Genomic DNA, 14,562 nt, shown 5'->3' on the forward strand with positions numbered 1-14,562 from the left:
GAGAATGTTCATTAGGTTGAGCCGGGTGTGGGGAGGGGATTTTCTTCTGAATCACAGAATAACAGTGAAGAGGCCCTTCAGCCCATCGAGTCTGCACAACCACATGAAAAACACCTGACCTGCCGACCTAATCCCATTGGCCAGCACTTGGCCCATAACCTCGAATGTTCAGACGTGCCGAGTGCTCATCCAGGCGACCCGCCTCTCCCCCCCCTCCCAGTCCGTGCGTTCCAGACCCGCCTCTCCCCCCCTCCCAGGCCGTGCGTTCCAGACCCGCCTCTACCCCCCTCCCAGGCCGTGTGTTCCAGACCCGCCTCTACCCCCGCCCCCCCAGGCCGTGCGTTCCAGACCCGCCTCTACCCCCCTCCCAGGCCGTGTGTTCCAGACCCGCCTCTACCCCCGCCCCCCCAGGCCGTGCGTTCCAGACCCGCCTCTACCCCCCTCCCAGGCCGTGCGTTCCAGACCCGCCTCTACCCCCCTCCCAGGCCGTGCGTTCCAGACCCGCCTCTACCCCCGCCCCCCCAGGCCGTGCGTTCCAGACGCTCACCACCCTCTGGGTAAAAAGGTTTTTCCTCAAATCCCCCCTGAACCTCCTGCTCCACACCTCGTAACTGACCCTTCAACTCAGGGGAACAGCTGCTCCCTGTCCACGACCCTCATAATCTTGTCCACCTCGATCAGGTCGCCCCTCAGCCTTCTCTGCTCCAGTGAAAACAACCCAAGCCTATCCAACCTCCATTCAGAACTGAAATGTTCCATCCCAGGCAACATCCTGGTGAATCTCCTCTGCACCCCCTCCAGTGCAATCACATCCTTCCTATAATGTGGCGACCAGAATTGCACACAGTGCTCCAGCTGTGGCCTCACCAATGTTCTACACAACTCCAACAGGACCTCCCTGCTTTTGTAATCTATGCCCCGATTGATAAAGGTGAGTGTCCCACATGCCCTTTTTCACCCCCCTATTAACCTGCCCGTCTGCCTTCTGAGATCTCAGGACAAACACGCTAAGATCTCTTTGTTCCTCAGGACTTACCAGTGTCAGACCTTCCACTGTATACTTCTTCAATACTGACCCTGAACAGTGCAGCGCTACCTGACTAATGACCCTCCGACAGTGCAGCGCTCCCTCACTACTGTCCCTCCGACTGTGCAGCGCTCCCTCACTACTGTCCCTCCGACAGAGCAGCGCTACCTCACTACAGTCCCTCTGACAATGCAGCGCTCCCTCACAACATTCAAAGAACAAACAAACAAAGAACAAAGAAATGTACAGCACAGGAACAGGCCCTTCGGCCCTCCAAGCCCGTGCCGACCATACTGCCCGACTAAACTACAATCTTCTACACTTCCTGTGTCCGTATCCTTCTATTCCCATCCTATTCATATATTTGTCAAGATGCCCCTTAAATGTCCCTATCGTCCCTGCTTCCACTACCTCCTCCGGTAGCGAGTTCCAGGCACCCACTACCCTCTGCGTAAAAAACTTGCCTCGTACATCTATTCTAAACTTTGCCCCTCTCACCTTAAACCTATGCCCCCTAGTAATTGACCCCTCTACCCTGGGGAAAAGCCTCTGACTATCCACTCTGTCTATGCCCCTCATAATTTTGTATACCTCTATCAGGTCGCCCCTCAACCTCCTTCGTTCCAGTGAGAACAAACCGAGTTTATTCAATCGCTCCTCATAGCTAATGCCCTCCATACCAGGCAACATTCTGGTAAATCTCTTCTGCACCCTCTCTAAAGCCTCCACATCCTTCTGGTAGTGTGGCGACCAGAATTGAACACTATACTCCAAGTGTGGCCTAACTAAGGTTCTATACAGCTGCAACATGACTTGCCAATTCTTATACTCAATGCCCCGGCCAATGAAGGCAAGCATGCCGTATGCCTTCTTGACTACCTTCTCCACCTGTGTTGCCCCTTTCAATGACCTGTGGACCTGTACTCCTAGATCTCTTTGACTTTCAATACTCTTGAGGGTTCTACCATTCACTGTATATTCCCTACCTGCATTAGCCCTTCCAAAATGCATTACCTCACATTTGTCCGGATTAAACTCCATCTGCCATCTCTCCGCCCAAGTCTCCAGACAATCTAAATCCTGCTGTATCCTCAGACAGTCCTCATCGCTATCCGCAATTCCACCAACCTTTGTGTCGTCTGCAAACTTACTAATCAGACCAGTTACATTTTCCTCCAAATCATTTATATATACTACAAAGAGCAAAGGTCCCAGCACTGATCCCTGTGGAACACCACTGGTCACAGCCCTCCAATTAGAAAAGCATCCCTCCATTGCTACCCTCTGCCTTCTATGGCCTAGCCAGTTCTGTATCCACCTTGCCAGTTCACCCCTGATCCCGTGTGACTTCACCTTTTGTACTAGTCTACCATGAGGGACCTTGTCAAAGGCCTTACTGAAGTCCATATAGACAACATCTACTGCCCTACCTGCATCAATCATCTTAGTGACCTCCTCGAAAAACTCTATCAAGTTAGTGAGACACGACCTCCCCTTCACATAACCGTGCTGCCTCTCACTAATACGTCCATTTGCTTCCAAATGGGAGTAGATCCTGTCTCGAAGAATTCTCTCCAGTAATTTCCCTACCACTTCCTTCCGACAGTGCAGCGCTACCTGACTAATGTCCCTCCGACAGTGCAGCGCTCCCTCACTACTGTCCCTCCGACTGTGCAGCGCTCCCTCACTACTGTCTCTCCGACAGTGCAGCGCTCCCTCACTACTGTCCCTCCGACAGTGCAGCGCTCCCTCACTACTGTCCCTCCGACAGTGCAGCGCTCCCTCACTACTGTCCTCCGACAGTGCAGCGCTCCCTCACTACAGTCCCTCCGACAGTGCAGCACTCCCTCAGTACTGACCCTCTGACAGCGCAGCACTCCCTCAGTACTGACCCTCCGACAGTGCGACACACCCTCAGTACTGACCCTCTGACAGTGCAGCACTCCACCAGTACTGACCCTCTGACAGTGCAGCACCCTCTCAGTACTGACCCTCTGACAGTGCTGCATTCCCTCAGTACTGACCCTCTGACAGTGCTGCACTCCCTCAGTACTGACCCTCTGACAGTGCAGCACTCCACCAGTACTGACCCTCTGACAGTGCAGCACCCTCTCAGTACTGACCCTCTGACAGTGCTGCATTCCCTCAGTACTGACCCTCTGACAGTGCTGCACTCCCTCAGTACTGACCCTCTGACAGTGCAGCACTCCCTCAGTACTGACCCTCCGACAGTGCGACACACCCTCAGTACTGACCCTCTGACAGTGCAGCACTCCACCAGTACTGACCCTCTGACAGTGCAGCACCCTCTCAGTACTGACCCTCTGACAGTGCGGCACTCCCACAGTACTGACCCTCTGACAGTGCGGCACTCTCTCAGTGCTGACCCTCTGACAGTGCGGCACTCCCTCAGTACTGACCCTCTGACAGTGCAGCACTCCCTCAGTACTGACCCTCTGACACTGCGGCACTCTCTCAGTACTGACCCTCTGACAGTGCGGCACTCCCTCAGTACTGACCTTCTGACAGTGCAGCACTCCCTCTCTGACAGTGCAGCGCTCCCTCAGTACTGACCCTCAGACAGTGCAGCACTCCCTCTCTGACAGTGCAGCACTCCCTCAGTACTGACCCTCTGACAGTGCAGGACTCCCTCAGTACTGACCCTCTGACAGTGCGGCACTCCCTCAGTACTGACCCTCTGACAGAGCGGCGCTCCCTCAGTACTGACCCTCTGACAGTGCAGCACTCCCTCAGTTCTGACCCTCTGACAGTGCAGCACTCCCTCAGTACTGACCCTCTGACAGTGCGGCACTCCCTCAGTACTGACCCTCTGACAGTGCGGCACTCCCTCAGTACTGACCCTCTGACAGTGCGGCGCTCCCTCAGTACTGACCCTCTGACAGTGCTGCACTCACTCAGTTCTGACCCTCTGACAGTGCAGCACTCCCTCAGTACTGACCCTCTGACAGTGCGGCGCTCCCTCAGTACTGACCCTCTGACAGTGCAGCACTCCCTCAGTACTGACCCTCTGACAGTGCGGCACTCCCTCAGTACTGACCCTCTGACAGTGCAGCACTCCCTCAGTACTGACCCTCTGACAGTGCGGCACTCCCTCAGTACTGACCTTCTGACAGTGCAGCGCTCCCTCAGTACTGACCCTGACAGTGCAGCACTCCCTCTCTGACAGTGCAGCACTCCCTCTCTGACAGTGCAGCACTCCCTCAGTACTGACCCTCTGACAGTGCAGCACTCCCTCAGTTCTGACCCTCTGACAGTGCAGCACTCACTCAGTTCTGACCCTCTGACAGTGCAGCACTCCCTCAGTTCTGACCCTCTGACAGTACAGCACTCCCTCAGTACTGACCCTCCGACAGTGCGACACACCCTCAGTACTGACCCTCTGACAGTGCAGCACCCTCTCAGTACTGACCCTCTGACAGTGCGGCTCTCCCTCAGTACTGACCCTCTGACAGTGCGGCACTCTCTCAGTACTGACCCTCTGACAGTGCGGCACTCCCTCAGTACTGACCCTCTGACAGTGCAGCACTCCCTCAGTACTGACCCTCTGACACTGCGGCACTCTCTCAGTACTGACCCTCTGACAGTGCGGCACTCCCTCAGTACTGACCTTCTGACAGTGCAGCGCTCCCTCAGTACTGACCCTGACAGTGCAGCACTCCCTCTCTGACAGTGCAGCACTCCCTCAGTACTGACCCTCTGACAGTGCAGCACTCCCTCAGTACTGACCCTCTGACAGTGCAGCACTCCCTCAGTACTGACCCTCTGACAGTGCGGCACTCCCTCAGTACTGACCCTCTGACAGTGCAGCACTCCCTCAGTACTGACCCTCTGACAGAGCGGCACTCCCTCAGTACTGACCCTCTGACAGTGCAGCACTCCCTCAGTTCTGACCCTCTGACAGTGCAGCACTCACTCAGTTCTGACCCTCTGACAGTGCAGCACTCCCTCAGTTCTGACCCTCTGACAGTGCAGCACTCCCTCAGTACTGACCCTCTGACAGTGCAGCGCTCCCTCAGTGCTGACCCTCTGACAGTGCAGCACTCCCTCAGTACTGACCCTCTGACAGTGCAGCACTCCCTCAGTACTGATCCTCTGACAGTGCAGCTCTCCCTCAGTACTGACCCTCTGACAGTGCAGCACTCCCTCAGTACTGACCCTCTGACAGTGCGGCACTCCCTCAGTACTGACCCTCTGACAGTGCGGGGCTCCCTCAGTACTGGCCCTCTGACAGTGCAGCACTCCCTCAGTACTGACCCTCTGACAGTGTGGCATTCCCTCAGTACTGACCCTCTGACAATGCGGCACTCCCTCAGTACTGACCCTCTGACAGTGCAGCACTCCCTCAGTACTGACCCTCTGACAGTGCAGCACTCCCTCTGTACTGACCCTCTGACAGTACAGCACTCCCTCAGCACTGACCCTCTGAAAGTGCAGCAATCCCTCAGTACTGACCCTCTGACAGTGCAGCACTCCCTCAGTACTGACCCTCTGATAGTGCAGCACTCCCTCAGTACTGACCCTCTGACAGTGCGGCACTCCCTCAGTACTGACCCTCTGACAGTGCGGGGCTCCCTCAGTACTGGCCCTCTGACAGTGCAGCACTCCCTCAGTACTGACCCTCTGACAGTGCGGCACTCCCTCAGTACTGACCCTCTGACAATGCGGCACTCCCTCAGTACTGACCCTCTGACAGTGCAGCACCCCCTCAGTACTGACCCTCTGACAGTGCGGCACTCCCTCAGTACTGACCCTCTGACAGTGCGGCACTCCCTCAGTACTGACCCTCTGACAGTGCAGCAATCCCTCAGTACTGACCCTCTGACAGTGCAGCACTCCCTCAGTACTGACAGTCTGACAGTACAGCACTCCCTCAGTACTGACCCTCTGATAGTGCAGCACTCCCTCAGTACTGACCCTCTGACAGTGCGGCACTCCCTCAGTACTGACCCTCTGACAGTGCGGGGCTCCCTCAGTACTGGCCCTCTGACAGTGCAGCACTCCCTCAGTACTGACCCTCTGACAGTGCGGCACTCCCTCAGTACTGACCCTCTGACAGTGCGGCACTCCCTCAGTACTGACCCTCTGACATTGCGGCACTCCCTCAGTACTGACCCTCTGACAGTGCAGCACCCCCTCAGTACTGACCCTCTGACAGTGCGGCACTCCCTCAGTACTGACCCTCTGACAGTGCGGCACTCCCTCAGTACTGACCCTCTGACAGTGCAGCTCTCCCTCAGTACTGACCCTCTGACAGTGTGACACTCCCTCAGTACTGACCCTCTGACAGTGCAGTATTGAGGATCAGCTGCACTGAAATCTCAGTACTGGATGAAATGATGTCTGGAATGAGCTTTGCAGCTGCAACGTTCTTGGCTCGGGTCAAAGTGCTTTTACTGAGAAATGTATCGGTTGATATGAGAGCACAGCAGAGCAGGAGAGCGGGAGAACCCCTGTGCCAGACCCCACCCTCCCCGTGCCGGACCCCCACCCTCCCCGTGCCGGACCCCCACCCTCCCCGTGTCGGACCCCCACCCTCCCCGTGCCGGACCCCCACCCACCCCGTGCCGGACCCCCACCCTACCCGTGTCGGACCCCCACCCTCCCCGTGCCGGACCCCCACCCTCCCCGTGCCGGACCCCCACCCTCCCCTTGCCGGACCCCCACCCTCCCCGTGCCGGACCCCCACCCTCCCCGTGCCGGACCCCCACCCTCCCCGTGCCGGACCCCCACCCTCCCCGTGCCGGACCCCCACCCTCCCCGTGCCGGACCCCCACCCTCCCTGTGCCGGACCCCCACCCTCCCCGTGCCGGACCCCCACCCTCCCCGTGCCGGACCCCCACCCTCGCTGTGCTGCTGTTGAACGAAACCACACTTACATTCATGGTACGATCCCAGATTTGAATGGACCCATCCTGACACGCAGCAGCGATTAACTTTCCGTCCCTGCTGTACACACACGTTGTTGGAATGACCCGCTTTCCTTGCACAGATCGTGGCTTGAAAACATTCTTGTGTTTCTTCTCATTGTTCATGTCCCAGGTCCGCACTGTCCTGATGCAGAAACCGGCAAAGATTAGACACATAATTTCACTGCACTAATGGGGCAGTGATTCCAGCACCACTGCCTCCTCACCTCCGCCAGGGGGCAGTATCAGCACCAATACCCACTTACCACACTAATGGGGCAGTGATTCCAGCACTATTACCTCTTCATGCATCAATATGGCAATGATATCAGTGTTAATGCCACCCTCCCCACACCACAATAAAGGGGCAGTGATATCACTATTAATAGCCCCTTCCTGCATAAATGACGAGGAACGTAGAGAGAATTTTCAACTTAACAGGGGATTAGTCATTGGACAAAATATGAGGAGATTTGGGGAATGGAAAAGAGACACGGTAAGAGAGCAGAGTATTAGTGTGGAAAAAAATAAACGGAACGTGAGAGGAAGGGACAAAGAATACAAATCTAAATTTGTAAATCAGCAGATAAAGCTAGAGGTTAGAAAAACAGGAGGAGAAACTAAAGGCTTGGTATTTGAATGCACAGAGAATAAACTGATCGAGCAAATGTAAATAAATTACTGCGATCTGATAGCCGTTTGTGGCCAATGTAAGAAATTGGACCTCAAAGGTAATAATCTTCATTAGTGTCACAAGTAGGTTTACATTAACACTGCAATGAAGTTACTGTGAAAATCCCCTAGTCGCCACATTCCGACGCCTGTTCGGGTACACAGAGGGAGAATTCAGAATGTCCAATTCACCCAACAAGCACGTCTTTCAGGACTTGTGGGAGGAAACCGGAGCACCCGGAGAAAACCCACGCAGACACTGGGAGAATGTGCAGACTCCACACAGACAGTGACCCAAGCGGAATCGAATCTGGGACCCTGGTGCTGTGAAGCAACAGTGCTAACCATTGTGCTACTGTGCCACCCATTTCAGGATTAGTAATTTCACGAAAATTTCAGTGCCTTGTGCTAGTCAGAGTAGAAATAGCAGGATATATCGGATAAATACTTGGCTGAAGAGATGATGTGAGGCAGAGGGTTTCATGTCAAGAGGGCTAGAATACAAGACCAGGGATGTACTTCTGAGGCTGTATAAGGCTCTGGTCAGACGCCATTTGGAGGATTGTGAGCAGTTTTGGGACCTGTATCTAAGGAAGGATGTGCTGGCCTTGGAAAGGGTCCAGAGGAGGTTCACAAGAATGATCCCTGGAATGAAGAGCTTGTCTTATGAGGAACGGTTGAGGACTCTGGGTCTGTACTTGTTGGAGTTTAGAAGGATGAGGGGGGATCTTATTGAAACTTACAGGATACAGCGAGGCCTGGATAGAGTGGACGTGGAGAGGATATTTCCACTTGTAGGAAAAACTAGAACCAGAGGACACAATCTCAGACTAAAGGGACGATCCTTTACAACCGAGATGAGGAGGAATTTCTTCAGCCAGAGGGTGGTGAATCTGTGGAACTCTTTGCCGCAGAAGGCTGTGGAGTGTCTTTAAGACAGAGATAGATAGTTTCCTGATTAATAAGGGGATCAGGGGTTATGGGGAGAAGGCAGGAGAATGGGGATGAGAAAAATATCAGCCGTGATTGAATGGCGAAGCAGACTCGATGGACCGAGTGGCCTAACTCTGCTCCTATGTCTTATGGTAGGAACATCCACTGTGCTGTTAGTGAGGGAGTTCCAGGACATTGACTGCGAGAGGCAAGGAGAGAAATAGCTGGGGCCATAACAGTTATCTTCACATCCTCTTTGACCACAGGCGAGGTTCCAGATGTCATGTGAGAGTACCTTTAAGACATGGATGTTTAAGCAATGTACCTTTAAGAAAATAGTGATGTCAGAGAGTGGGTGGAGCTGAGGTCAGGTCAGCTATTTTGCAGTTTGAAAAGAGCTTGGGGAGTGTCTGTGATTTGCAGTGAGCTGGATCTCTGCCATGAAAGACTATCTCTGGATCATTTGGGTGATTTAAACTCATAATAGTAAAGCCTTTAACCTGATGTGATTCTGTTTAAAGGTGTTAAGATTTAATAATGGGAGATGAGGAAATGGCTGAGGAACTGAACAGGTTTTTTGGGTCGGTCTTCACAGTGGAAGACACAAATAACATGCCAGTGACTGATGGAAATGAGGCTATGACAGGTGAGGATCGTGAGAGGATTGTTATCACTAAGGAGGTAGTGATGGGCAAGCTAATGGGGCTAAAGGTAGACAAGTCTCCTAACCCTGATGGAATGCATCCCAGAGTGCTAAAAGAGATGGCTAGGGAAATTGCAAATGCACTAGTGATAATTTACCAAAATTCACTAGACTCTGGGGTGGTCCCGGCGGATTGGAAATTAGCAAACGTGACACCACTGTTTAAAAAAGGAGGTAGGCAGAAAGCGGGTAATTATAGGCCAGTGAGCTTAACTTCGGTAGTAGGGAAGATGCTGGAATCTATCATCAAGGAAGAAATAGCGAGGCATCTGGATGGAAATTGTCCCATTGGACAGACGCAGCATGGGTTCATAAAGGGCAGGTCGTGCCTAACTAATTTAGTGGAATTTTTTGAGGACATTAACAGTGCGGTAGATAACGGGGAGCCAATGGATGTGGTATATCTGGATTTCCAGAAAGCCTTTGACAAGGTGCCACACAAAAGGTTGTTGCATAAGATAAAGATGCATGGCATTAAGGGGAAAGTAGTAGCATGGATAGAGGATTGGTTAATTATTAGAAAGCAAAGAGTGGGGATTAATGTTTCTCTGGTTGGCAATCAGTAGCTAGTGGTGTCCCTCAGGGATCAGTGTTGGGCCCACAACTGTTCACAATTTACATAGATGATTTGGAGTTGGGGACCAAGGGCAATGTGTCCAAGTTTGCAGGCGACACTAAGATAAGTGGTAAAGCAAAAAGTGCAGAGGATACTGGAAGTCTGCAGAGGGATTTGGATAGGCTAAGTGAATGGGCTAGGGTCTGGCAGATGGAATACAATGTTGACAAATGTGAGGTTATCTATTTTGGTAGGAATAACAGCAAAAGGGATTATTATTTAAATGATAAAATATTAAAACATGCTGCAGTGCAGAGAGACCTGGGTGTGCTAGTGCATGAGTCGCAAAAAGTTGGTTTTCAGGTGCAACAGGTGATTAAGAAGGCAAATGGAATTTTGTCCTTCATTGCTAGAGGGATGGAGTTTAAGACTAGGGAGGTTCTGCTGCAATTGTATAAGGTGTTAGTGAGGCCACACCTGGAGTATTGTGTTCAGTCTTGGTCTCCTTACTTGAGAAAGGACGTACTGGCACTGGAGGGTGTGCAGAGGAGATTCACTAGGTTAATCCCAGAGCTGAAGGGGTTGGATTACGAGGAGAGGTTGAGTAGACTGGGACTGTACTCGTTGGAATTTAGAAGGATGAGGGGGGATCTTATAGAAACATATAAGATTATAAAGGGAATAGATAGGCTAGATGCGGGCAGGTTGTTTCCACTGGCGGGTGAAAGCAGAACTAGGGGGCATAGCCTCAAAATAAGGGGAAGTAGATTTAGGACTGAGTTTAGGAGGAACTTCTTCACCCAAAGGGTTGTGAATCTGGGGAATTCCTTGCCCAGTGAAGCAGTAGAGGCTCCTTCATTAAATGGTTTTAAGATAAAGATAGATAGTTTTTTGAAGAATAAAGGGATTAAGGGTTATGGTGTTCGGGCCGGAATGTGGAGCTGAGTCCACAAAATATCAGCCATGATCTCATTGAATGGCGGAGCAGGCTCGAGGGGCCAGATGGCCGACTCCTGCTCCTAGTTCTTATGTTCTCATTATGTTCTTATGTCTCTTGGAAGTTTGAAGGAACATTTTGAGGAATTATTTACTGTTGCAATATTTTCTGAGTTATCTTTGAAGTAAGGGGTGTTAAGAGATCCAATGTTTATTTAAGATGTTAAGTTGAGTTCATGGAATAAACAGTGTTTTGTGTTTAAAAACCCACGTGTCCATAATTGTAATCCCACACCTAGGCAACAAGCCATGTGCCAGGAAAAGCAACAAATCCATTAAAGGGAGAGGTTGGTTGAACTCCATGATACATTTTGGGGTTCTGAAAACACCTCGCCCATAACAGTTGGGGGCTCGAGGGGGATAAAAGTCTATCTATTGGATTGGCTTTTGTGAACTTAAAGACAGTGAAGGATTGTTGCTTTTCCGGTGTGGTATCTTAGTTTAAGTGGGGAGAGTGTTGTGAACAATGGCTCTTTCGGAGGCTCACAAGTTTTTCGGGGTGGAGAATGTCACATGTAGCACCTGACGGACAGAAACGAAAAGCAGACCGTTAGATTTGGCAAGAACATTGCAGTTAACAGACAAAATGCGAAAAGATGAGGTAATTATGGCAGTGGTTAAGCATTTAAAGTTGCCTGAGACAGAGTTTGACTCATTGGAAATGGCAAAAATTCAGTTGCAAATTAAACAAATGGAACATGAGAAAGAATTAAAGCGGCTTGAATACGAGAGTGAGAGAGAGAAAAGAGAGAGAGGAAAAAGAAAAGGAGAGAGAAGAAAGGAGAAAAGAAAGAATAGCCCGAGCAGAACAAAAAGAAAAAGAAAGGGAGATCCAGATCAGGGAAAAAGATAAAGAGAGGGAGTTTGAACTTCAGAAAATGGCCATGAAACATGACAATCAGTTAAAATTGGCAGACCTAAAGGGAAACGTAGTTGGATGATAGTGATGAGGATAGTGAGAAAGAGCGTCATAGTCAAAGGCTTGGTGGGAATCTATTTAAATATGTCCAAGCATTGCCAAGCTTTGACGAGAAGGAGGTAGACGCCTTTTTCATTTCATTTGAGAAGGTAGCTAAACAAATGAAACGGCCACAGGACATGTGGGTGTTACTGATTCAAACAAAGCTGGTAGGTAGAGCTAGTGAAGTGTTTGCATCACTACCGGAGGAGGTATCTGGAACGAATGAGGAGGTGAAGAAATCCATCTTAAGTGCATCTGAGCTAGTGCCTGAAGCTTACAGACAAAGGTTTAGAAATTTAAGGAAAGAATTTGGTCAAACATACATGGAGTTTGAAAGGCTCAAACAGAGTAATTTTGATAGGTGGATAAGGGCTTTGAATATAGACAAAATGTATGAAGCTCTCAGAGAAATTATACTTTTGGAGGAGTTTAAAAATGCAATTCCTGATGTAGTGAGAACTCATGTGGAAGAACAGAGGGTTAAAACTGTGAGATTAGCAGTGGAAACGGCAGATGATTATGAATTAGTTCATAAATCAAAGATTGGTTTCCGACATCAGTTTCAGCCGGTGAGCGATAGAAACTGGGGACATGAGAAATACTCAAGTGGTAAAGGTAAAGGTGATCTGATGGGAGACAATAAAGAGAGTGTACCTCAGATTAAAAAAGAAATCCAGGAGGGTGGAAAAGAAATGAAACGTTTCAGATGTTTTCACTGTAATAAATTAGGCCATGTAAAGTCACAGTGTTGGTGTTTGAAGAAAAGCAGTGGGAAGGCTGATGTGGTAAAACAGGATAAGACAGTGGGGTTTGTTAGAGTGGTAAAGGAAAGCCCAAGGGAAGCGAAGGAGGTGCAAACGATTGTACAGCCTGTTCAAGAAGTAATTGTTAAGAAGGTGCCAGATGTCTTCAAAGAATTTACTTGTGTGGGTAAAGTTTACTCATGTGTATCAGGAGGAGCAGGTAAAGAAGTCACAATTTTAAGAGATACAGGGGCTAGTCAATCTTCAATGGTAAGAGATGAGGAATTATGTAGTTTGGGAAGAATGTTGCCAGAAAAGGTGGTGATATGTGGAATTCAGGGTGAGAGGAGTAGCGTTCCATTATATAAGGTAAGGTTGGAAAGTCCATTGAAGAGTGGTGAAGTGGTAGTAGGAGTAATAGAGAAACTATCTTGTCCAGGAATACAGTTTATCTTGGGTAATGATATAGCTGAATTGCAGGTGGGAGTGATGCCTACTGTGGTTGATAAGCCATTGGAAAATCAGTCAACTGAAGTGTTGAAGGACGAATATCCTGTGATTTTTCCGGATTGTGTAGTAACAAGGTCACAAAGTCACAGGTTAAGACAAGAGAAGAAATCAAAGAGTGAATGAAGATGAAGTTGAAGTGCAATTATCAGAAACGATTTTTGATCAGATGGTTGAAAAAGAACAAGAACAGATGGAGGATGAGGCAGATATTTTTAGTTCAGGAAAATTGGCGGAGTTACAACAGAAAGATGCAGAAATAAAACGGATATATCAGAAAGCATATACGGAAGAGGAATCTGAGAGTATACCAGAGTGTTATTACCGTAAAAATGATGTCTTGATGAGAAAATGGAGACCTGTACATATGCAGGCGGATGAAAAGTGGACAGATGTTCATCAAGTAGTATTGCCAGTAGGGTATAGAAAGGAGGTGTTGCGAGTTTCACATGAGGTACCAGTGGGAGGTCATTTGGGAATAAGGAAAACTCAAGCAAAAATCCAGAAACATTTTTATTGGCCTGGACTACATAAAGATGTAGTTACATTTTGTCAATCATGTCACACATGTCAAGTGATAGGGAAACCTCAAGCAGTGATAAAACCAGCACCCTTAATACCCATTCCAGCATTTGAGGAACCTTTTACAAGGGTCCTAATCGATTGTGTCAGAACGCTTCCTAAATCAAAAAGTGGGAATCAATGTCTTTTGACTGAAATGAATGTGTCTACTAGGTTTCCAGAGGCCATTCCAGTACGTAATATTACAGCTAAAAGGATTGTGGAGGAGTTACTTAAATTCTTTACTCGATAGGGACTACCCACAGAAATTCAATCGGATCAAGGAACAAATTTTACTTCAAAGTTATTCAAAGAAGTTATGGATAGCTAAGGAATAAAACAATTTAAATCAACTGCGTACCATCCAGAATCGCAGGGAGCGTTAGAAAGGTGGCATCAGACATTAAAGACAATGTTGAGGGCGTATTGTCAAGATTATCCAGAGGATTGGGATAAAGGAATTCCATTCGTACTGTTTGCAATTAGGGATGCACCTAATGAGTCAACCAAATTTAGTCCTTTTGAACTAATTTTTGGTCATGAGGTAAGGGGACCACTTAAATTGATTAAGGAAAAATTGGTGGGTGAGAAATCGGAAATTACACTATTGGATTACGTGTCAAATTTTAGGGAACGATTAAATAGAGCAGGTGAATTGGTGAGACAACATTTAAAAGTTGCACAAAATGTGATGAAACAGGTCGCGGACAAGAAATCCAAAGTTCCTCGTTTTGCCAGTGGGGATAAAGTTTTAGTGTTGTTACCAGTGGTAGGGGAACCTTTAAAAGCTCGGTTTTGTGGACCGTATCAGATTGAAAGGAAATTAAGTGAGGTGAATTATGTGGTAAAAACACCAGATAAAAGGAAGACTCACCGAGTGTGTCATGTGAATATGCTTAAAAGGTACTTTGAAAGGGAAGGAGAGAAAAAGGAGGTTTTAATAATTCTCACTCAAAGTGACGAACCAAATCCAGAT

General features: G+C 49.3%; 1 protein-coding gene across 1 annotated transcript in view; it reads right to left on the reverse strand.

The window, feature by feature from the left end:
- The window catches only part of LOC140429043 (WD repeat-containing protein 70), a 208,128-nt gene that overhangs the window by 79,261 nt on the left and 114,305 nt on the right, over window positions 1-14,562 (reverse strand). Inside the window, exon 10 of the mRNA XM_072515572.1 lies at window positions 6,925-7,099. Coding sequence (XP_072371673.1) covers window positions 6,925-7,099 — 175 coding nt within the window. The remainder of the gene's footprint in view (window positions 1-6,924; window positions 7,100-14,562) is intronic.

The sequence above is a fragment of the Scyliorhinus torazame genome, chromosome 9, assembly GCF_047496885.1.
Source record: "Scyliorhinus torazame isolate Kashiwa2021f chromosome 9, sScyTor2.1, whole genome shotgun sequence".
NCBI classification, from domain to species: domain Eukaryota; kingdom Metazoa; phylum Chordata; class Chondrichthyes; order Carcharhiniformes; family Scyliorhinidae; genus Scyliorhinus; species Scyliorhinus torazame.